The following is a 22710-nucleotide window of genomic DNA, read 5'->3' as shown; positions in this document are numbered from 1 at the left end:
TACTCTGGACCATGGACAAGCAGCACAGCAAATATGGGATGGTGGTGCAGGGTCAGGCAGCGGTTGCGGTCTGCAGCTGGGCCCATACAGAGAGCTCATTAACCCGTTGCTTGCTCGCGTCGGCCATGGGGTGCTGCGCACAACCAACGGCCAACGCAGCTCCGCCCACTCCCTGGAACGCCCGCACCGTGGCAGAATGTCCGCCATGGTAAACGGGTTAAAACTGGGTACAGCCTGCCACAGTAGTATCAAACGGTTGCCGGTATAGAAGGAGCTGTTAAGTCTTTGCAAGTGTCATGGTATATGCTCCCACCTCGTTAAGCATTGGTAAACATTCTCCTTTTGGGCTGCTTTTCAAATTCAAGCTTGTGGGTCGCCATTTTCATGATAACCTCCAACCAGGCTTCAATCTCCATTTGTTGTATTAATGAAGCCACCCGCAACATCTTCCCAATCCAAGATGGTGGGCACGATCACACCGCACAACACAAATTCCCCGAATATGGAATCCCTTGTTGACTATCTTTGCATTTAAACCTGCTTAGCTGTCTTATGCCTTTCAGGTAGATTCCTGCTCTATAAATACCATATTTATGCATACGTAAATACAGCTTGTTTGTGAAAATCTTCATCTCATCGCGATGTCATGTTTTCGGGTTTACCCAGTGGCGTCACCCTCAGTGACTGCACTGTACTTCCAGCCTACATAAATGCCCATATTAATTCAGGAGGAGGGGGGGTTACTTTTCAGACTGCTGAAACATTTCCATGTCAGCCAGTCTCTTATGGAGCTCCAGCCTGTCTGTTGGTTAGCGACTAGACAGGTTGGAGCTCAGAATTCTGTATACGGTACATGGTGGACTCTGGGACAGCAGTCTCATCTATTTAATTTTTGAAGAATTCCGTCTTTGACAGCCTTGAGATCTAGTAAAAAGTTTGGACGAACTATGAGCTCTAAATACCAAAATGGCATGTGCAGGAGAGCCTTCAGCCTGCTCAGGGTTAAGGCTTTGGAAGGCTCTGTCTATATCACTTCAGGATAGGGAAAAACATTATAGTAGTAGGGGAGACCTCAATACAGTGATCTTCAGAAAAGCATCACTGTTCCCATAGGAATTCAGGAAAACAGAATTCCAACTGCTGTGTCTTGAATGAGCCCAACATTCTAAAACAGCTTTGGAGATGCTTAGGGGAAGCCAATCAAATACCTATTCACAGCACGTAGAGCCAGAAGATAGAGGAGGGCGTAGAGAGGCCTCAGTCTTCTGCTAACTTCAGCAGTAAGAATCTCTTACAAGAGTCTCAAAACCTTTCTTAAAATCGGATGAACTGGTGATTAAACTTGGTTTTCTAATATATTTTGTAGAAAAGTTCTTTAAATTGGATGCACTGGTGCATACACTTACCTTTCTGTTATATTGTGTAGTAAAATTTCCTTTTAATAAGCACACTATGAGAAATACTGTTTCACAGTGTTTTAAATGTTTAAATCAGTATCTCTCCTAATGTCCTAATACAAAAGCAGGCTATTGATGACCCAGGTAAGAAAAGTCGAATTAAAATAGCTTTTCCATATCAAGAGTTTTGTTACGCTACACTAGACAGAATATCACCTTCTGGATGTATTGAGAAGAAAAGGGGAAGAAAGGCTGCCTGAAAAATGAATCCTTAACTTGAGATAAAATAATAATCTGAACTTCTTGTTTGGAATTATGGAAGTGTAAAATATTGTATAAGCACATCTGTAGGTCTCTTGATTCTGTGCTGAAGGCTGTAAGTGTTGGGTGGCATGGGAACACATATTTAAGGCTGAATATGAGCATGAGTAAGGTAGGCAGCACTTTTGTAGGCGCAGCAGGCCATTCCAGTGACACTATGGGGCTCATTAGGATCGCGGACGAACTTGAGTCCGTCCGCAACCCCAGAGTAGGAGGGAACATCCGCATGGGCAGCGGCGTTCCCTCCGTGCAGATTAGGATGTGACCGCCAGGGTGGTGGTCACATCCTCTATCTTTAACATTGCGGCGGTGCAGCTTCAAGCTGCACCCGCCGCAATGTTAAAAATGCATACATTGCATTTGTATGCAGAAAGCGGCAGGCACCGCGCGGTGCCTGCCGATTTCTGCATACAAATGCAGGGGGGTACCATGGGTACCCCCCATGTGCACCCCCCACATCCCCTTCACCCAGGGGGCCCACAATGGGCCCCCGAAGTCAAATTCCGTATGCTTTTCCACGGCGGAAAAGCCGCTGTGGAAAAGCATCTCTTTTACTCTATCCTAATATGGCTGGCGGTGTCTGATGGACACCGCTAGCCATGTTACATCTTTTCCGCCACGGTTGTAAGTCAACCACGGCGGAAAAGCGGCGGAAAAGCGGCGGACTGAAACCAGGACCCACCAGCCATACTAATGTGGCGGTGAGTCTTTGGTGGGTCCGCAGAGGATTTTCCGCTGTCTCCGGGCCGGCGGAAGCCACCGCCGGCCTGGAGGATGCAGAAAATCCTCCATCCTAATCAGCCCCTAAATGTGGTAAAACGAAGTGTGGTATGTGGATAAGAATTGTACAAGTGTATATTCTTTCATTTATTACCACAGTGATCAGGTCAAAGTGAATGTTATCACCATAGTACAGCTTTCTAATGTAAGAAAACCTGTACCCTAACTCAGAGATTACACATTGTAGTGAGTTTACAGAGGAAAACAATTAGGTTCATACATACAGGACTATTAAATGTGATTTTATTTTACCTCATAGTTTTAACTTCTTGTATCCTGGTTCTTTTTAAATAATTTGGTGTATTACTACAACACATAAAAGACAGTGCGACATAAATGATGTATCTATGAATGTTTGATGTTACTACGTGATCATGTTGATCGCGGTATGTAACAATGCAGGTTTTACAAGGCAAGTCGTTACAGCGACTTGCGTTGGAGGGCGCTGGACTTAGGAGCAGTAAGATTTTCTATTCCAACACCAGTCTACGTACAGTAGGGAAGGTGTTGGAATAGTAAATCCTACTATTCCTTAGGCTATAGCACCATCCAGCGCAAGTCGATGTAACGACTTGCGTTGGAACAGCGGTGTTGGAACTGCATCGCGGTGTACTCATCATGATGTCACGGATGTTTCCCGTATCTATCTGCAGACAGTAATATGCGATATATTACTAATACCATTGTTGAAGGAGGGAAGGGCCAATGTCTTAATTTTGCAGACTTCACTATGGCCACCTCAGTACTTAACACTGTTGCACCTTGTAAGACACCCCCCATCCCATCCAACTGTGGTTGCCCCTTGAGTCTGAATGTCTGTGTTTTCTGTACACTAGGGGTTCTTCCGAAGGAGCATCCAGCAGAACACCCAGTACCGCAAGTGCCTGGAGAGCGGGAACTGCAGCATTGTGCGACTCAGCCGCAACCGCTGCCAACCTTGCCGCCTGAAGAAGTGCCTGGCAGTGGGCATGTCCAGAGATGGTAAGTCCTAGCCCATGACACCTGCATTGCCTTCTCCGCAATAACCACAGCATTCTTGCACTCCAGTATTGCATCTCTTTGATAGCACTGACTGAAAAAAAATGCAACAATAATGCTATGCATAAGTCTGGCCCTCTGGTTCCCGATCCACAAATGCACCATTTTCATGCTCCTCACACACACTTACAAGGCACTACACTACCAGGCTTCTCTGTTCGTCAAACGTCCTCATCACCCAAGTCCTCCACATCTGTCAAGGCATAGCTAGAGGCTGCACTTTTTACCTACCTATCCACAGCCGCGGTCCGTGCAGGTAACAGCGGTAGGGCGGTGGGGCCGCAGAGGGGGGTATTTCGAGGGATGATGGGAAAATTAAATAAATTCGTCCCTTGAAATACCCCCCCCCACGCCCCCCACGTGGCCTCACTGCCCCACCGCTGTCACCTGCACAGACCGCGGCTGCCTACCCCCCAAAGCTGGAAAATACCTCCCCTTCCACATCCAAGCCGCCAGCTGCATCACCAAATTCTACAAGGTGAAAACCTGGCACTTCTAATAGGCTCCAGCCAGGACAGCACCACTCTTTGCAGGCGCCAGGGTACCCTACCGGGTGACTGACACACATACCATACAAATATACATATCAGGTCTCACAAGCTCCTCCTCCAAGTGAAGTGAGTACAGTGTTCAGAATGCAAATTGGCTGTATTCTGAGCTGAGCTGTGAAATCTGACCCCCACCTGAGCTTTCCTGACCTTTCAGCATCCATGGTGTTATGAAAACGGTTGATCTCCTGTAAGTCCCGCCTTTTGGCATTGTTCTGGAATATGCCTTCCTTTTTTCCTAACACACCTGCATTTTTGTGGCACGAGCAGCTTGTTTTACCCACAAATATATTCTAATGTATCTATTTCCTATTATCCTTTAAGGGACATCTCAATGGATTGAGTGCTTGCAGCAGAGATGAATGTGTAACCTGACATTCAAATTCCTTTACGATAGCCTGGCGTGTTATTGCATCTTCTGCAAAGATCTGTGTGTAACCTGCAGCTCACATTTCTATGTCATAGTAAATAATGTGAATGTTGCTGAGTTGACCAACATATACTTTATAAGTGCAAAACTTACTTTTGTGATGTGTGCTGTATAAGGGCTGCAATCACTGTACTCACAACATCTCAAAGGGCCCAAAGATTTAGGACCAGATATAAGAAAACATTTTTTAGTTGCAAATGCTACCAGGATTTACTACTGCTAAATGTTGTCTGGTGATTTACGCAGCCCTTTTAGTGAGTCGGAAAAATCTTTCTGATTCACAAAAACGTTTTTCTCACCCACCCCGAAGCGCAGATGATAGTGGCGAACTAAAGAGGCGTACCCTCCTGACTTCGATTCACAATGGTATATATTGATGGTCTGGGATTGCAATTGTTGTCTCAAAGCATTGACAAGTTAGCTACCATCTTCTCAGAGGAGATTGTAACAAATTTGCAAAGGGGAAGCTGTGCCCTTTGGGCAGCTTCCTCCGTTGGAAATTGTGTCAGGCCACCTTGAGACATATGTGATGATGGCAAGAGCACACTGCTTTCAATACATGATCTCTATGCCGTAAGCCTCCTACAAGGCAATGTGCTGCATTCTGAAGTCTCTGTGTAAAATGAGATACCTATGCTGACCCTAAAACAGATGATACGAGCAGTGCAAACACTACACACACCTCAAGTAGTGGAAAACGACCACAGAACACCACTTGTTAAAATCAAGTTTGTGAACCCACTGCTTGTTGCGGCCCAATGAAGGTGGAACTGCTAAGAAGCTATTAAGGAAAGAGATCGTGCTGTAGAAGTGACATCAGAGAATGGCATTTTATTTTATGAGTAGACAGTAAAAAAAAGTGATGTGCTCCAGTGGCTAGTGTTTGGATTCTCCATTTTTGTTGAAGTGGTTGGAGGTATTTCTCCATTCAGATGTTTTAAAGGAAATAGTGCTGGACAGTGGTGTCTGGCTGTTGATATCTGAAATGAAAAACTGAACCTATGGTGATTCATAAGTGTCATCCTATTATCCCCAAATGCATGGCTGTTTTGAAAGATCTAATTGTGTAATGAAAGAAAGTATCAATGTATTGTTCAACTACGGTATTCTGTGGCAACAAGCAGACTTTGGCGTGATATGGGATTATAACACCACATACTCAGTGACCACTGGTATCACTTGTTTTATGTTAATAAGGAAGAAATGGTTGGTGAAAGACAATTGTCCATGGCGGTTGCACCAAAAATGTATGAGGAGTCTACTTCTTTTAATCAAAATGGATATTTGCAATGAAAACCGAGATCCTAGTGTAAAGAAAAATTCACTATAAAGTTACAAACTTAAATGTGTCAAATGGTTCAGGGTAAGTTAAAGGCCAAATAAAATGTTATGCCGTTTTTGAATGAAGGATTAGTCACACTTTTTGGATGTGTTCCAAGTAGTAAAGATTGGAGGGAATGTGGTGTTGAATAAAAAAAAAAGTACCCCACCATGGCCACAGAGAAAGCTTATAATAGCTGGCACACTTCACTGTCCGGGGTATTATTGTATGCAAGTTAAGATTTTAATAGTCTGAGAAACCCCAAAACAAACAGACTGAAATACTTCGAAGAAGTGTACAATAAAATAATATTTCTTTTAAATACAAGGAGTAATGTATAATCAATTTTAGACAGTGAATCTCGAGTTTATCATCCCAAATAATTTCCTAACTTGTGTCAGTGCTTTTCAAATAGGTTAGAACTCGGTCTTATTGCCACCTAATTATGTTTCTAGAAACAAAATTCAAAGCATTGATGGTGAATGCTTAAATTAATTTGGTCATTCAATAAGTAATGTCTGTCACATGCTTAAGCTAACAAAGAGTAGCTGCTAAGTTATTCTTCTGAAAAGGGTCCTTTCTTAGATCATCACAGGACATCCAAAGTTTTGCGTGTGTGTTTGTGGGTATGTAGATAGATAGATAGATAGATAGATAGATAGATGCATAGATAGATTCATATGTATCTTTTATGCAAACATAGAGGCTCATGTATTGCCTTAAAACTATTGCTACTTTTTAGTAGTTGGGCATATTCATTTGTGTGGCAAGGTGCTGCCTGTTTTTCTGTCGGCACCCGCATAGGGACGCCTTCCACAGTGTGGTGGTACAAGGGAGACACTGGCGCCACTAGCCTCCCCCTTAGAGACCCCAGTGCTCTCTCATAGACTGACTTTTCTCCGTTCAACTTAAAGAATGAGGATACTTACCTTGTGTTCCACTAACAATTGTTACCTCTCTCCTCTGCAGCTGTGCGCTTTGGCCGCACACCCAAAATAGAGAAGCAACGAATGCTGCTGGACATGCAAAGCGCCATGAAGACCATGATGAGTGGGCAGTTTGGCAGCCAGATGCAGAATGATGTAGTGCCTGACCATCCAGTTACACCACATATACCAATGGTGCCTCCTCTTCCTCCACAACAGCTGGCCGCCAAGACTCAGCAGGCTTCAGGGAGCTACATAGGCCGCGCGACCTCTTCTCAAGCTTCACCACCCTCTGTCAACATGTCCAAGGAGGACGTCATCAGAAGCGTGACCAGAGTCCAGCAGGACACATTCATGTACAACCAGGAGCAGCCGGCAGACCCAGAGGCGGGCCCAGAGTGGCTGCTGAGTGGGGCAAGAATGAATACTACTGCCGAAGATCATCCTGCGAGCAACAGTGGCCTCATTTGTCCACCTAGTCATAACCAGCTGCACCAGCATGGACCGCACAGAGGCAGTAGCCAAATGCATCATCCAGATGGAATAGCCGCCTACTCGCCCACTTGGCATGGTGGTGATCACTCCAGTGGTCTTATGCATGGAAAGTGCAACTCAGCCCCTGCATTCAAACGTGCGCCCCATGGCCTCACCAGAAACTACTCGCGTGGAGTAGTGCAGAAAACCCACCTGGTAAAGTAATATGTTTCTGCTTCTCATTTAGCAAACAGAGGGTGGAGTAGGTGGCAAAACACTGCAGAAAAATAATGCACTCCTCCTTGTAGACACCAGGGGACCAGCCTGGGTTCTCTGGATGCTATGCTTCAAGGGGCATGGGGGGGGGGGGGGGTTTGTTCACTAGGACAGCTTTGGTCAGCATCAGAATCAACCAGAAAATATAGGCTGACCTGATCTCAGCTGCCAGCCTGCCATACAGTGCCAAGGGTTTGCTGAGCCCAGTCTGGATACAAGGTTGGCTTTGGGGCAAGAGGTCAGTTCGGAGAAGGACCTGGCATATTCCAGAGCCTGCTTCCTTGAGGCTGTTTCTCCAGAACCCAGTAGTAAACAAACCTCTGGAAATATTTCATTGCAACCCTTGTTTCCAGATCCTGGGCTCAGCAAACACATGGCACTGCCCAGCAGGCAGACTCGCCCTCAACAACCCACACAGGACTCACATCACACACCTCAGAGAGCTTCACTGGCTGCTGATGCACACGCATGCTCATTTCAAACTCCTCTAACACATTCAAGGCACTACACAATTTAGGCCCCACCAACCTGAACAATCACATCTCCTTCTACTAACAACCCAGACACCTCTGTTCCGCAGGACTCAGACTCGCACACATCCCACATATACACAGAACCAGGTCAGGGAGATGGCTGTTCTCTTACCTCACATTTAAAGCATTCAACAACCTCCCACTCCACATCAGAGACTCCTCCTCTATTCTTGAAGTCCGCAAGAAGCTGAAAACCTGCCTTTTCAATTAACCAGCCTACCATACGCAGGGCTAGGCACACACGCCTGCTCAGAGCCAGGATGCCCTGGCATGTGATAGTGCACTTTACAAATGCACACAACACAACATAGCTTACCATAACATAATAGCCCCAGGTACCTGTAAATATGTAAAGAAAGACACGCTTCCCCACGTAAGCAACTTCTTAAGGTACAATATTTAAAAGCACCATACATGTTTTAGTTGTAACCAAATATGTAAACAAATAATACACCAAGCTACATTGTACATCACTAGACAAGTGACACACGTGTGTGGTTCTAATGTGTGCATCACTGTACATGTGTGTGTCTGTCTCTCTGTGTAGCGCAAATGTGTAATCAAATACATAGCTAATGTATACATGTCTAAACTTGTGTGAATGTCTTTGTGAAGTGCAGCTGTGTAATAATAAACTACTAAGCTAATGCCCACATCTCTCTCATCATGGTTGTATCTCTCCTCATAGTGCATGTTAGAAATGGGATTTCTGGTTCGCTGAGGCTTGCGCCAAAGCCAGGCAGAAACCACCACTCCAGTCAGGGCAAGGGAGTTACACGCCAAGAATAACCCCTGCTCACCCCTTGGCAACGTGACACGAGCAGTAAGGCTTATCCAGACAACAATGTATAAAGCATTTGCGCACGCACCCACCAGCAACAACATCCGAGGCCCCCCACGGAAGGATCTCCACACAAGGTTATATCAAAAATAGCCTTTCTATTCTCACAACACATTAGAATAATAATCACATGATGTACATTGTGCCAACTCGCACGGGCAATATTTACAAGGGATTATGTACACTTGTCAGCATCAGCACTTGGTAAAGAACCAGTAACATGGATAACTTGGCAAAAGTAAAATAGGCCATAAAACATACAACCAGTAAACACTGGTAATCACTGTACTTTGCAATAGTCTGTGACATGAAATCCCTCATGCACAGTATCCCACAAATCTAACTACATTATACCCTAACCACCTAAGAATAAATTACACTAGGGGCGTAAATCACACAGGGAAGTATAATCTCCCTAACACCAACCTAAACAGGTAAAACAACCTCCTATGCATAAACCATATCTAAAGGTATCAAAACAGGGTGTGCAAAACATACTATACACCATACATTTCCTAGCACCCAAAAGCATTAGCACACAAATCACATCAGTACATAAATCAATTTAGCACATAAATCACATTAAATCAATTTAGCACCTAAATCACATTAGGGCCTTGCGCCCTATCAATGTAACACTCCCCCTGGCCAACTGGCCATCTAGAAAGGGGCTCAAATGCCCTATGTCCAGAGAGTCAGGGCTGCTGCCTAAGCAGCGAAGGTGAAGGCTGCACCACTGAGCCAAAACCTAAACAATGCAGCTGCCCGCTACTTGCTGGGCAGCTGAAGGACTGAAATGAAGGCCTAAACGTTGCAGCTGGCACTAAGTGCTGCGCAGCTGTGGAAGGCCTGGGTAGGGCAAAGGAGTGCGTCTTACTCCTAGATTAGAAAGCACAGGTCCCCTGAAAGAAAGAACCTAAACGTTGCAGCTGTCCACTACTTGCTGGGCAGCTGTAAATCAGCAAAACGGCGGCATGGGCTCTCACTGGCCCTCAGAACAACTTGCCACATGTTGGAGCCCTCTAGGCTCTAGAACAAAAAAATGCACACATCGGAGCCCTCTAGGCTCTGAAAATAAACATGTGTCCTGAAGCCCTCTGGCTCCTAGACTACTCATGCGCCCATCGTAGACGAAACACTGGCCCCCAAACACTGGTGCTTTAAAATAACTGTGCCCCCTAGGAGCCACTGGTGATAAAGATAAACATGCCCACAAGGGAGCCATCTGGCTCTGGAAGTAATGGGCAAAGCGTTGGAGTGGCCCGCTGCCATCCGGGGCCGCTCTGAAAAAGGGGCACAACTATGGTGCCTGGGAAGTAGAGGGATACGGGCCCCTAGGGGCCTTTCCATGACCACAGGTTCCCCCATGAGGCAGATGCCCGCCACTGCGGCGCAGCGGTGTAGCACAGCTCAGGGTAGGGAGGAGAGGAGCACTACTAGTGCTCCCAGTGCAGCCCCACTCAGCGGTTCCTTCTCGGAGGCGTCCCGGCGGCGTCCTCCACCTCAACTCGGGAGGCAGCAGTACTTCTCTGGCAGGGCTCCCCTGGACTCCTGGGAGACCCACACTGCCGTTGGCGGTCTCGATCGCCATTTCTGATTCACCAGGCCCCCTCCTGGGTCCCGGGGCTTTTTCCCCATCAGGCGCCACCGCGGGGCTCTCCCCTTCGCATGGGAGCCCAGCATCAGCGCCTTGAAGCGTCACATCCGTTTTCCATCCGGCGGCCATAGGGTGGGCGCGGGGCTTCCCTCGGGGAAGCGGAAGTCCCGCCCCACGTCAGGCAGCTCCGCCTGACTTCCGGTTCTGGCCTCGGCCGCGGCGGTTACTTTATCGGGGCACAACAAGGGGTAGGCTCCCTTGAAATAAAAAAACAATGTAGGAGCAGGGTGGGCACCCGCAAAGAGGCGCAAATAAGCAGGGTGGGCACCCGCATCAATTAGACAATAAAACAAAGACGCAGGGTGGGCACCTGCGTACCTTTAGAAGCAAACAAGCGGGGTGGGCACCCACGCTGCAAAAATAAATGCAGCAATAAGGGGTAGGATTCCTCAATACCAAGACAATTTAAAATAAAGCGCTTCCTAGGCGCTAAGGGAGAAAGCAACCCCAGTTTAACAGAGCAACTGGAGCAAAAGGGTTCCAAGAAGTCCTGGGCATAAAAGATGGGGCACAACAGCTCCCAGCAAAGGAAATACCTTCAGGCATCCAGGGGCTGGGCAGGGCCCAGGGAGGCAAGCCTTCACCTGGGCCCCAGCAGCAGCATGCTCCTGGTAGATTCAAGTCAGGAACAAGAACTTTTTACATGAGGTCACAGCCTCTTTTTATACACACATTTCCTTTGTCTCCAAAGGTGCAGGCAAGGGGCGAACCAGATGCAACTGGTTCTTGAGCACTTTGTTTTGCTCAGCCCCTCTCCCTATTCACAGGACAGGCCAGGGACATCAGACACACCACAGGGGGGTGGAGCCAGCATTCTGGAGGGAAGGCCCAGCCCTGTTCAGGTCCCAGGTGCCTTCCAGGTCCCAGGCACACCAGCCTAAAAGTGGCACTTCTACACTAGACACAATAAATCTGCGCACCTCATTGCGCAGCATTTAATCTCACGAGTTCGCACATATCAAACTCGCCCCTGCATTCCTCACACATCAGGAACTACCATGGACACACATATTCCCCATGCATTCCTATGGGAGGGCAGTCCAATCTCACTACACGCACTCAGAGAGCGCACGCACTTTACACTGGGCCACAGTGCTAAAGTGCGCAGAGAACAGAAATCACTACCATAATGTCAGATTAGAAGGCAAAAAGTTCAGGGGGGAACCTGCCAAAAGGGCCAAGTCCAACAGTGCACATCTGTAATTCAGTATTGAGCTAATGTGCGCATCGTTGTATTGGTGTGCATCTGGAGACAGTGCAGGTGTGCCTCTGTACAGTGCACTGAGCTAATTTATACATTGCTATTCATCTTTGCATGTCTCTGTACCGTATACATGTGCATGTGTCTGTGCAGTGTACATCTGTGATAAACTATTGAGTCAACAAGCATAAATGTCTATATACAGGTAGTGTACATCGTATAACATTTTATTGGCCTAACTTTCACATTGTTGGACATGCACGCATCTCAGTGCTTTGGATGTGTGCATCTGTCTATCCAGCACACTTGTGAAATTGACTGCTGAGCTAAGATGTACATTACTGTAGATGTTTACACCTCTCTGTGCACATTTACATCTGTCTGTGTAAATACATGTTACTATGGAGCCAACTTACACATTGCTATGCATGTGTGCATCTCTAAATGTTGTGCACTTTTAAATCTGCCTGTACTGCCCATATATGTAATGCACTACTAACTAAGCTGACTTGCACGTGGCTGCACATTGCTGTACATGTGTGCATCTCTACAGACTTCATATTTGCATCTGTCTCAACAGTGCAAACTTGCATTTAACTATATAATACACATGTGGTACAAGCTACTAGGTTAACCGGTTCTTTGCTGTACATGTGTGTATATCTCTTTGACAGTTATGTCATGCTAAACACATTTATATAGTGCATGGCTGACCCAGCAATGGGGAAGCCGCAGCACTAGCAGACAGGTGGCCAGAGGGAAAGGACTAGATGGTGGAAAAAAGCTGGGTTTTAATCAATTCCTAAATGCCCAGTGATCTTATGTGCTCCGGGAAGCAAGTGGAGTGGAGTTCCATAGGGCAGGGGCCCTGACCTTGAAAGAGCACCCCCGCTCTATGCCTGCGTACACGAGGAGTACACACCAGATGCAGGTCAGCGAAGCACAGAGCTCGCTATGGTGTGCAGAGCCCCTGCAGAATTTGTGGACCCTGGCCATGTAAGATCTTGTGTGTGGTACAGAGAGTTTTAAAGTGTTCAATTGGCAGCCAATGTAGACGGCAGAGAAGATTAGAGCTCTGACAGTACTTTGGTAGGGCAAAAAGGATGCATGCCGCCGCATTCTGTGCCCGCTGAAGTCTTTTAATTACAGCTTCATTCACGCCAAGTAGGAGCCCATTACAATAATCTAGGCGCGACTGAACTACAGATTGAACAGTCATTTGGCAGGTGGATGCATCAAATAACCCCAGAATTGCTTTTAGGCCGCGTAAGAGGCCAAAGCATGTCCCTACTACTTTTTTAGCGTGAAGCTCAAATGAGAGGGCATTGTCCATCAGGACCCCTAAGTTCTTGACTGCAATTTTCGGTTGGGGTGGAGTACTCAGAGCCGTGGGCCACAATTGGTAATCCAATTTATGGGTATCATGGCCGACCAAGAGCACCTCAGTCTTAGAGGAGTTAAGTTGTAAGTAGTTGTCCGCCATCCAATCCGAAATGGAATTTCAGTTGGTCTTGATCAGGGTTGCTAGAGAAGGTAAATACCAACTGAGTATCATCAGCATAAGATAGCATATTGATGTTCCGTGCTTTGGCCAGGAGGGCTAAAGGGTGGACTTACACATTAAACAACGTGGGGCTCAAGGCAGAGCCCTGGGGGATCCCACAGCTGAGGGGGTAGATGCTGGACTGGTAGGGAGGGGCATAGACCTGAAAGGAGCGCTTAGATAGAAAGGATGCAAACCAGGCCAGGGCCTTGCCTTTGACCCCGATCTCCCCTAGCCGTTGAAGCAGACTCTTATGGGAGACCGTGTCGAAGACAGCACTGAGATCAACTAAAATCAGTGCTGAAGTGTTACCCTTGTCTAGTGTGGCCCTCAGCTGCTCTGTGACTCTCGGAAGAACAGATTCTGTACTGTGTCTGGGCTGGAAACCATTTTGTGATCCGTCTAGAATCGCATTTATGATTCTGTCTTCACACAGTGCATGTGTCGTGAACTAATGTACTTGTGAATTCCAACAAGTATCGGATGTAGGCGTGATTACTGTCAGAAAGTCTGCTTGATGATAAACGCTTGTCTTTTGAGGTTACTGGTAAATATCTGTTTGATGGGGTATGCTTCCTGGCACTATAACAGGTGCGCCTAATCATTGGCAGTGTAAAAGTGCACAAAGATTGTCCTTCCCTGTATGACTTGGTGATAAACCCTAAAATGTCCCTAAGGCTGGCTGCCTAAGATATGTACAAAGATATTGCTCTGGGAGGGGCGGACTGTCCCAATAAAGGTCTGATAGTCGCACTAATACTTGCACCATAACCATCTGAAAGGGTTTTGATGACTGGCACAGTAGTATCATTAAAGGCATGATCATTGGCACAATAATTGCTTGATGAGGCTTAATGTCTTTTATCGTAATGATCAGATGGGTTTATGGTGCTGGCTGGTGGGGCATAACTTTCATTGCAAATAGGATGCACTACCATTTTCTAAAGACATTCATGCTCTGGTGTAACACAATATGAGGGTCCTCTTGCAGAATGTGAGGAGAAGGACCTGAGTCCCCTATATCTCACATATATTCATTGGCCTTGTGCTGAATTGGGGCACCGGAAGGACTGCCCCCCCCCCCCCCTGCACTGCTGAGGAGCCTGCGTTATTCCGCTGCATGCATGATACTGTATTGTTTGCTTCCTGTTCTCTGACATGTCACTTTCTGCATATTGGTACCCTCTTTTTTCTTCAAGCCATTTGTTCTCTAATTGTAGGTGTGCCCAATGAGTTTGACCCCCTGCATTGACCCCCGCAAGTCAGGCCAGCAAGTCTGGGAGGAGTTCGCCATGAGCTTCACACCCGCTGTCAAGGAGGTGGTGGAGTTTGCCAAACGCATCCCAGGATTCTGTGACCTCTCCCAGCCCGACCAGATCAACCTCTTGAAGGCCGGCACCCTGGAGGTATGGAGGGAGGTGACACCCCCACTTTCATGCATGTATTCTCTTTCACTTGCCTCTAACACCCTAGTTACCAAGAAGAGGTTCATACTCCAGGTACCAAAAAGAGGTTGACCTACTTTATACATAAGCAAAGCCACCCCTCAGACCACAGGATATAGATCTTGATCTATAGAAGTGGATCCTACCAAATACTAAACAAAAGTAAATATTGAATGTTTACAGATCCCAAAAGCCATTTGTCACTGTGTTGGTGAAGTTGAATGTTCCTTTTAGTTGCATGATAGTAAATAAAAGTATTTTTGTCCAATGTTGCCTAGAAAAATAATAGAAGCGTGCATGAAAGTTCTTTTTAGGTATATATTAAAAATCCAATTCACTGGTAAAAGTAAAATAGTGATACCTGGAGTGGAAAGGTAACTTAAAAGTCATATTTTGCGCTGCTTGAAAGCAGAGCTGAGTTAAATTAGTTCTGTCCCCAATCTCTGTAATTAACATTCCAATTAGGCATAAAGTGCTGTTCTGCCAGGAAATACCACACTCAGGGACATATTACAGAGGGGGGCGATAGGCAATTATCGCCACTTTAGCGGCCGTTTTCGGCCGCTAAGCGGCGATAATTCTATCACCCTATTAGCAAGCTGTCGCTAACTGATGTTAGCGACAGCTTTTAGGCGATAGCGAGCGGTTTGGGGCTCGCTTTGCATGTCAGCGATGTTTATCGCTAATGACATGCAAAGTGGGCGTACCCAACCAGTTAGCCACTGAAAGCAGTCGCTAACGTCGGTATCGCCTATTAGCAAGGCAGGCGTAGCGTTGGAAATATTCATGCTAAGCGCGAATATCTCCAAATACTAACACCTGCCCAGACCAGTTCTTAGCCATGTTATCCAATGGGAGGTGGATAACATGGCTAAGAGCATTTTGTTGCTAATGCGTGAATATCGCTGTATTCTCAGCGATATTCACGCATTTCGCCGCTATCGCTGGATATTTTAGCACAATGGAGAAAAACGTTGCTAATAGCATGTTTTCTCCGCTAACATATCCAGCGATAGACAGCGATAAAAAAATTGTCGCTAAGCCTATTTAGCGATAAATATCGCTACTTGTTGGTAATATGCCCCTTATTTCTTAAGCCCGGAAGACTTTTGTGGGAGGAATTTGTGGCCTATTAGCTGCGCTAGGCATTTGAAGCCGGCAGTAATAAACACCATCAAAATAAGACCAGAGCAAAACTGGCTTGATCACATGAATATGCCATAAAGAGCCCCTAACAAAAGCCTTTCATTCAAAGTTGCTTAATAAACATTCCTCTTTTCCAATTACAAGAGTGCAGGCTATTCCCAGATCAGGAAGAGGGGCTGGTTCCTTATTTCCATAGGGCTGGATCTGTCTTCAGAGTTGAATGGGTAATCTGACTTGTAATCTGACTTGTACCATCTTGAACAGAGGCCCTGGAAAGGTTTATAGCAGGGGAGACAGGAAGTGCGGTAAAAGTGGTGAAATTTGGTGGGACATCTGCTGGTAGAGGTCATAGCGAAATGACTGTCATTGGTTAGTGTGATAGATAAATCTAGCTCACTACTATCAGCCCCTCAGAACAACCCTACATCCTGAAGACAACATCTAAAGGAAGAACAATTTTGACTGTCTTCCTGGGGAGTACTCCTAAATGTTACTATGCTCCAGTTGCACCCACCGTGCTGAAACGTCTATCTAAGAGTCAACTTGCGGGCCTCCTGTAGATGTCCTGAGGGACATAAAAGGCGGTAAATGGCTTGACCCTGCTACCGAGGTGGGAATGGCCTACAATAGACCACAATGTTAGCAAGAAACAAGAATACTAGAACCATTCCATGAGGACCTGGGAGCTGTAGCAGTGATCTTACCAGCATCAAGTATTAAGACCCTTGATTGTAGCAGAAACAAGCATTTACAATGCAATGGTCTCGGCTTTGTTAAAGTTAGAGCTATTAGCATTGCAAATGGCATTTTTTTCATTTTTTGTTTTTAAAAAAAACATAAATAAATGGTATTGTCATTTACAATGGCATTAGGTGAGCATTAGAGAGTAGTAGAGAGTATTAGCGGACACAGAGCCACACACATACAGAGCCACACACACAGAGCCACCCTCACAGACCCGCCTACACACACAGAACCACCCTCACACAGACCCACCTACAAAAAAAGCTACCCACACAGAGCCACACACACAGAGCCCAACACACACACAGACAGAGCCACACACACACACAGACAGAGCCACACATACACTCAGACAGAGCCACACACACAGACAGAGCCAGACACACAGAGCCACACACACACACACAGACAGAGCCACACACAAACAGACAGAGCCACACACAGACACACACACACACACACACACACCCACACAATGAGACAGAGCCACACACACGGACAGAGCCACACACACACACAGAGCCACATACACAGACAGAGCCACACACACACACACGCACACACACACACACACACACACACACACACACAGATAGAGCCACACACACACTCACAGACAGAGCCACACACACACACACACACAGAGCCACACACACACACACAGACAGAGCCACACACACACACACAGACAGAGCCACACACACACACACACAGACAGCGCCACACCCACACACAGACAGAGCCACACACACAGAGACAGAGCCACAGACACACAGAGCCACAGGCACAGAGACAGAGCCACACACACAGACAGAGTCACACACACACACACACACACACACACACACACACACACACAGAGCCCCACACACAGAGCCCCACACACACACACACACACAGAGCCAAACACACACACAAAGAGCCACACACATACAGAGCCACACACACACACAGAGCCACACACACACAGAGCCACACACACACACACAGAGCCACACACACACACACACACACAGAGCCACACACACACACACAGACATACACACCCACACAGAGCCATACACACACACAGAGCCATACACACACAGAGCCACACACACAGAGCCATACACACACACACACAGAGCCACACACACACACAGAGCCACACACAGAGCCATACACACACCCACACAGAGCCATACACACACAGAGTCATACACACACAGAGCCATACACACACAGAGCCATACACACACACACACACAGAGCCACCCACACACACACACACACACACACAGAGCCATACACACAGACACACACACACACACACAGACATCCCTCAGTCTAGGTCAGCCACAAGCCCATCTCTGCCTAGTAACGCCCCAGGGAACAGAGGCAACAAAAAACGCTCACATGCAGGGAACAGAGGCACTAAAAAAATGATCACAAGCAGGGAACAGAGGCACTAAAAAACATGCCAGTGCTGCACAGAATACATTCCGAGGATTTTTTTTTGCCAAAAAGTTACCTTGATGCCAGCTCTTTCAAAGCACTGCTACTTGGGTCTCTCTTATCAAGCAAGTGATGGGCAAATCTTTCTTCGTCTACCCTATTACCGCTCCGAAGTACCCCCAAAACCTCCAGAGTACCCTCCACTCAGCTCTACTCACCACTTGCGGCTGCAGGGACGACACAGCTTCTTCTGCCCCAAGGGGCTCCTCCGGGTCTCGGCTACCCACACAAGGAGTCGAGGAAGGCAGGGAAGCAGGTAGACGCCATCCCGTCTCATCCACCTCGTCCTCTGGGGCAAGAGAAGTAGAAAGGAGGGAAGCAGGGGTGCCAGAGCCCATGAGGAGCCTTGAACCGGCGAGGCTGTGGTGCTGAGCCCGAGTGGAGGGTGTTGGTGGGGAGAGCGCTGCCGCTGTGGTGGGAGCTGGGCTCGGCGCTCAGGAGCCCTGCCAAGCACCTGGCGTATGGCTACACATCCGAGGCCTCACCGCGTCATGGACACACATGTCGAAAGTATTCCACCTTCCTCCCACAGCACTCGCAGCCCAGGAAAGGGAGCCAGGGAAGAAAAAACATAGCCTGAAACCAAAGTGCACGCACGGGGAGGGAGGAGGAAGGAGGGACACGAGGCAGGCAGCAGGCCAGGCACGCTCGGCGAGCACCGTGCGGGCCCTGCCTCTGCCTGTCCCCACTGGCGGCCATGCCTGCTGTACCGCGGTGCGTGGAGGGCACGGGGGTATCAATGACCTCGAGGGAGAAGGGTATAACGAGGGAACAGAGGGCAGAACAACAATCACAACGAGGGAACAGATGCCAGAAAAACAATCACAACGAGGGAACAGAGGGCAGAAAAACAATCACAACGAGGGAACAGAGGCAAGAAAACGGGCACAATCAGGGAACAGAGGCAAGAAAAGCGAGCACTCACCGGCTGGGGCGGAGGACTCAGCAGCTTCTCTTCTTATTCCGGCGGCGGTCAAGCAGAAATGGCTCTCCGAAAAGCCTCGTCATTTTCGGACTGGGGGGCGTGTTTTTCACTCTCCCCTCTTCCCATTGGCTGGAATGTAAAATTTCAGCCAATGGGAAGAGGAGAGAAAGAAACTAAAAAACACACCCCTCAATCCTAAAAAGACGGGTCTTAAACGGACAGACGCCCCTCTTCTCCAATGGCTGGCCTCTGTTTAGGAAGCCAGCCAATGGAGAAGAGGGGCGGGTTTAACCCCGTACTCTAGAAAACATAAAATCTCGGCAGTGAAACTGCGCAAGCGCAGCCTACGCAGGCCGAGACCTAAAAAGGAGTATAGAAGAATGAGAACAGTTTACTGGTAACTTTTTGTTGTTTTAATTTTTGATATAGTAGCAGCCTCTAGTGAATATTATGAGTAATGCACGTAGACTAACACTAACCTTTACATCCCCAAACTACCCCAGAGGACTTTTTGACATTTTCTTCAGAAATGTATATTACCTATGTCCTTTTTCTGTTTTACTGTCTTATTAATGCATTGCAGAGGGGAGCGATATTCTGAAGTGCCCAATAAACAGCATGCCACAAGATACCACACATACTCACTCAACAGGGAGGGGCAGTCTAATATTAAGCTTAATGAACAACATGCAAGAGGCTGAGAAACACAAATTGTGTAATCTTACAGACAAAATTGTCGGGCTGCATGTTAACATTCATAACACGACCGGAACTACTAGTCCCATAATGCCTCAGGTTAAGTTATGTAAGTCTCGACCTGAAAAAAAGTCAAATATGAGGCATAACCTACTGCAGATTAACATAAGCCTTATGTACAGGGCAATTTTATCATAGAAATAACTCAGTAGAATCCGAATGCTAAACCGCATTTCCTCTGAACACATGATTGTCTCATTAAGTTCCTTATGCTACTAATTGGCAAGCAATCATAGCGGGAAAACCAGCAGCTTACAACTCCAACAAATTCAGGGGAAATGCCAAAATGTCTCAATGTCCCGCTCTGGAAAGCAGCATACAAAAGAGCATTTGTGAAGGTCACAAGTACGGGGTCGAAGGAGACCTGTAAACATACAAATGAACATGCAGATCAAACCTCACCGCTTCCGCGTAGGCTTCCATGGTGCCCAGTCACCAGCGAGACGCCAGTTTGCCGAGCCAGGCATTTCTAGAAAAGGAAAGTGCAGACCTCATGCTGGCAGTTAGCACTTTCACCTGAATGCTCGTTGCACGCCTAATTAACAGTGCAGGGTCTGCCTAGACCCTGTCCTGTTAATCACAGCGTGATGTAAGCCCTCTCAAACCCCTGCAGTGTGGGGACATTCAAAGAGGCACTACTGGACTTTAGCAACGTCTCTGCAAAAGTCGACTTCAAAGGCTCAGTGCGACTGCGAGATCCAGAAGCATAGTGGCATCTGGAGGAGATGCCGAAACCAAGCCTGCCGTGCCATCAATCAGGGTACTGGTACTCTCCCTGACTAAAGAAAAGTGCCAGTACTGACGGGTAGAACATTTGGAAGTGCTGGTACTCAGTACCGGTGAGTACCGGCCCATTTAAAGAACTGACAACCACTCAATCAATTAATCAGTTGATTTGTAGAGCGCGTCTTGACACCTGTGAGGGTATCAAGGCTCTAGCAGGGTCCAGTTGATTAGCCTCATAACCAGGTCTTCAGGGACTTTAGGATCTCTGGAAGAGATGGGGAGGTCTGTAGATGAAAGATTAGCTTGTTCCATGTCTTCGCTGCTAGTTAAGAGAAGGAGCGACCTTGCATCTGCCACATCGGATTAGAGGGGTGAGGGTTAGAGAAAGGGATGCAGAGCAGAGGTGTATGGTGGGCTGATGAAAGTTCAGGTGGTGGTTCAAGTTGGCGGGTCCACAGTTGTGTGAGGGCCTTGTTTGCATGGGTCAGGAGCTACAACTGGCATCCTGTCTGTACAGGGAACCAGTTTCGTCTAGGAAGATCCAGGGCAAGTCTGACTGCAGCAGTCTGTGTTGTCTGTAGTTATTGGAGGAGGTGAGCTGCTATCTCGGTGTAGAGAGCGTTCCTGTAGTCTAGTCGGCTGGAGAGGAGGACTGGGTGATGGTGCTTCTTGAGCATTGGGTTAGCCATTTGAATATCTTACAAAGCATGCAGAGGATGAAGAAGCAGGCGGAGGAGACAGAGCTGACCTGTGTGGACATGGTTAGCTTGTTGTCCAGAAGTGATGTCTAGTGCGTAGGAGTAGGTCAGAGTTCCGAGGGCCACCAGGATGCATCCTATGGGGAGCTTTTGTTTCCAAAAATCAGTACCTCTGTCTTGTCCATGTTGAGCTCCAGGCAGTTGTCCTTCATCCAGTTGGCAACATCTGTCTTGCAGTTGTGGAAGTCGGTCTTGGTGTTAGTGGTTCCCTCGGAGAGGGAAAGAATGAGTTTTGTGTCATCAGCGTAGGATACCAGAGGTGTCATATAAGTGTAGAAGAGGGTGGAGCTGAGAAGGATCCTTGGGCTACTCAACAGATGATTTCCTTAGGTTCGGAGTTGAAGAGGCTGGTGGCCCTTTTGTATTCTTACGGTGAGGAAAGAGGCAATCCATCTGAGAGCGTGTTTTTTATACCTTTGTTGTGCAGCCTTGTGATCAGTGCGTGGTGGTAGACCGTATCGAAGGCTACCGAGAGGTCTATGAGGGTCAGATGCGCAGTCTCTCCTAGGTCAAGTAGGGCTTGGGTGTCATCGGTAGCCGCAATGAGGGCAGTCTCTATACTGTGTTTGCTGCGGAATCAGGATTGGGAAGAGTCAAGTAGGAGGTTCCATTCCAGATGTTAAGAGAGTTGTTGGTTGATGGAGTTTTCAAATACTTTGGCCAGGAACAGGAGCAGGGAGATTTTTCAGTAGTGGTTGTGGTTCCTGGTCTGCCGATGGTTTCATTAGTTGGGAGTTGACTTCTGCATGTTTCCAGTCCTCGGGGAAAGTGGCTGTGACACTAAGGTGGAGTGGCGTAACATAGGCCGCCGCGGTGCGAGGGAGTCCAAGCTCCAGGGGGCCCCTTCAGCCCAATTATCAACTGACCTCTGACCTGCCCGTCACAGCTAAAAACTGTAAAAATTGATGAGTCTGCAGCTGTGAGTGTACAGGGTGTAAACATCTCCTACACAACCTATAATCAGTCTTCAGGTGCATGAGGGTAACATACATTTTTCTTACAAACATTAGAGAAAAATTGGCTCCTCCTCCTCCTTGAATGATCCACTATGGCTCAATGTTATCCTAATGCAAGCATCCTGGGACTGGTTCTGTTTGCTTTGTTTGCCCTAAGTTGTCAGGGCATGTCCAGATGTGGGTCCCCTGCTCACTTTGCCACTGGATTCCAGCTAGGCTGGCTGATGATGGGTGTTACCCAGAAACAAGTCCAGATGCTTGTTTACCGGTCCAGGGAGGACCTGGCCTGGCAGTTTGGGCTGGACTATGCCCTTGAGGAACAGAATGAAGACGGATTTGCATATGGCTGGGTATGAACTGGGGCGGCAAAGTGAGCAAAAGAATGATGATGGATTTAACCCAGATCTACTAGTGACTGAGGAGGAGTTTCTGAAAAGTTTCAGTTCCGTCTATCATCTTATTGTGTTTATCTTG

At 47.3% G+C, this 22710-nt stretch overlaps 1 protein-coding gene across 1 annotated transcript in view; it reads left to right on the top strand.

The window, feature by feature from the left end:
• NR1D2 (nuclear receptor subfamily 1 group D member 2) overlaps window positions 1–22710 on the top strand; it is a 92153-nt gene that overhangs the window by 33736 nt on the left and 35707 nt on the right. The window contains exons 4-6 of the mRNA XM_086939917.1: window positions 3335–3479; window positions 6805–7451; window positions 14507–14692. Coding sequence (XP_086796043.1) covers window positions 3335–3479; window positions 6805–7451; window positions 14507–14692 — 978 coding nt within the window. The remainder of the gene's footprint in view (window positions 1–3334; window positions 3480–6804; window positions 7452–14506; window positions 14693–22710) is intronic.

This window comes from Lissotriton vulgaris, chromosome 10 (genome assembly GCF_964263255.1).
Source record: "Lissotriton vulgaris chromosome 10, aLisVul1.2, whole genome shotgun sequence".
Classification (NCBI taxonomy): Eukaryota; Metazoa; Chordata; class Amphibia; order Caudata; family Salamandridae; genus Lissotriton; species Lissotriton vulgaris.
This window is presented reverse-complemented; position numbering and strand designations above follow the sequence as displayed.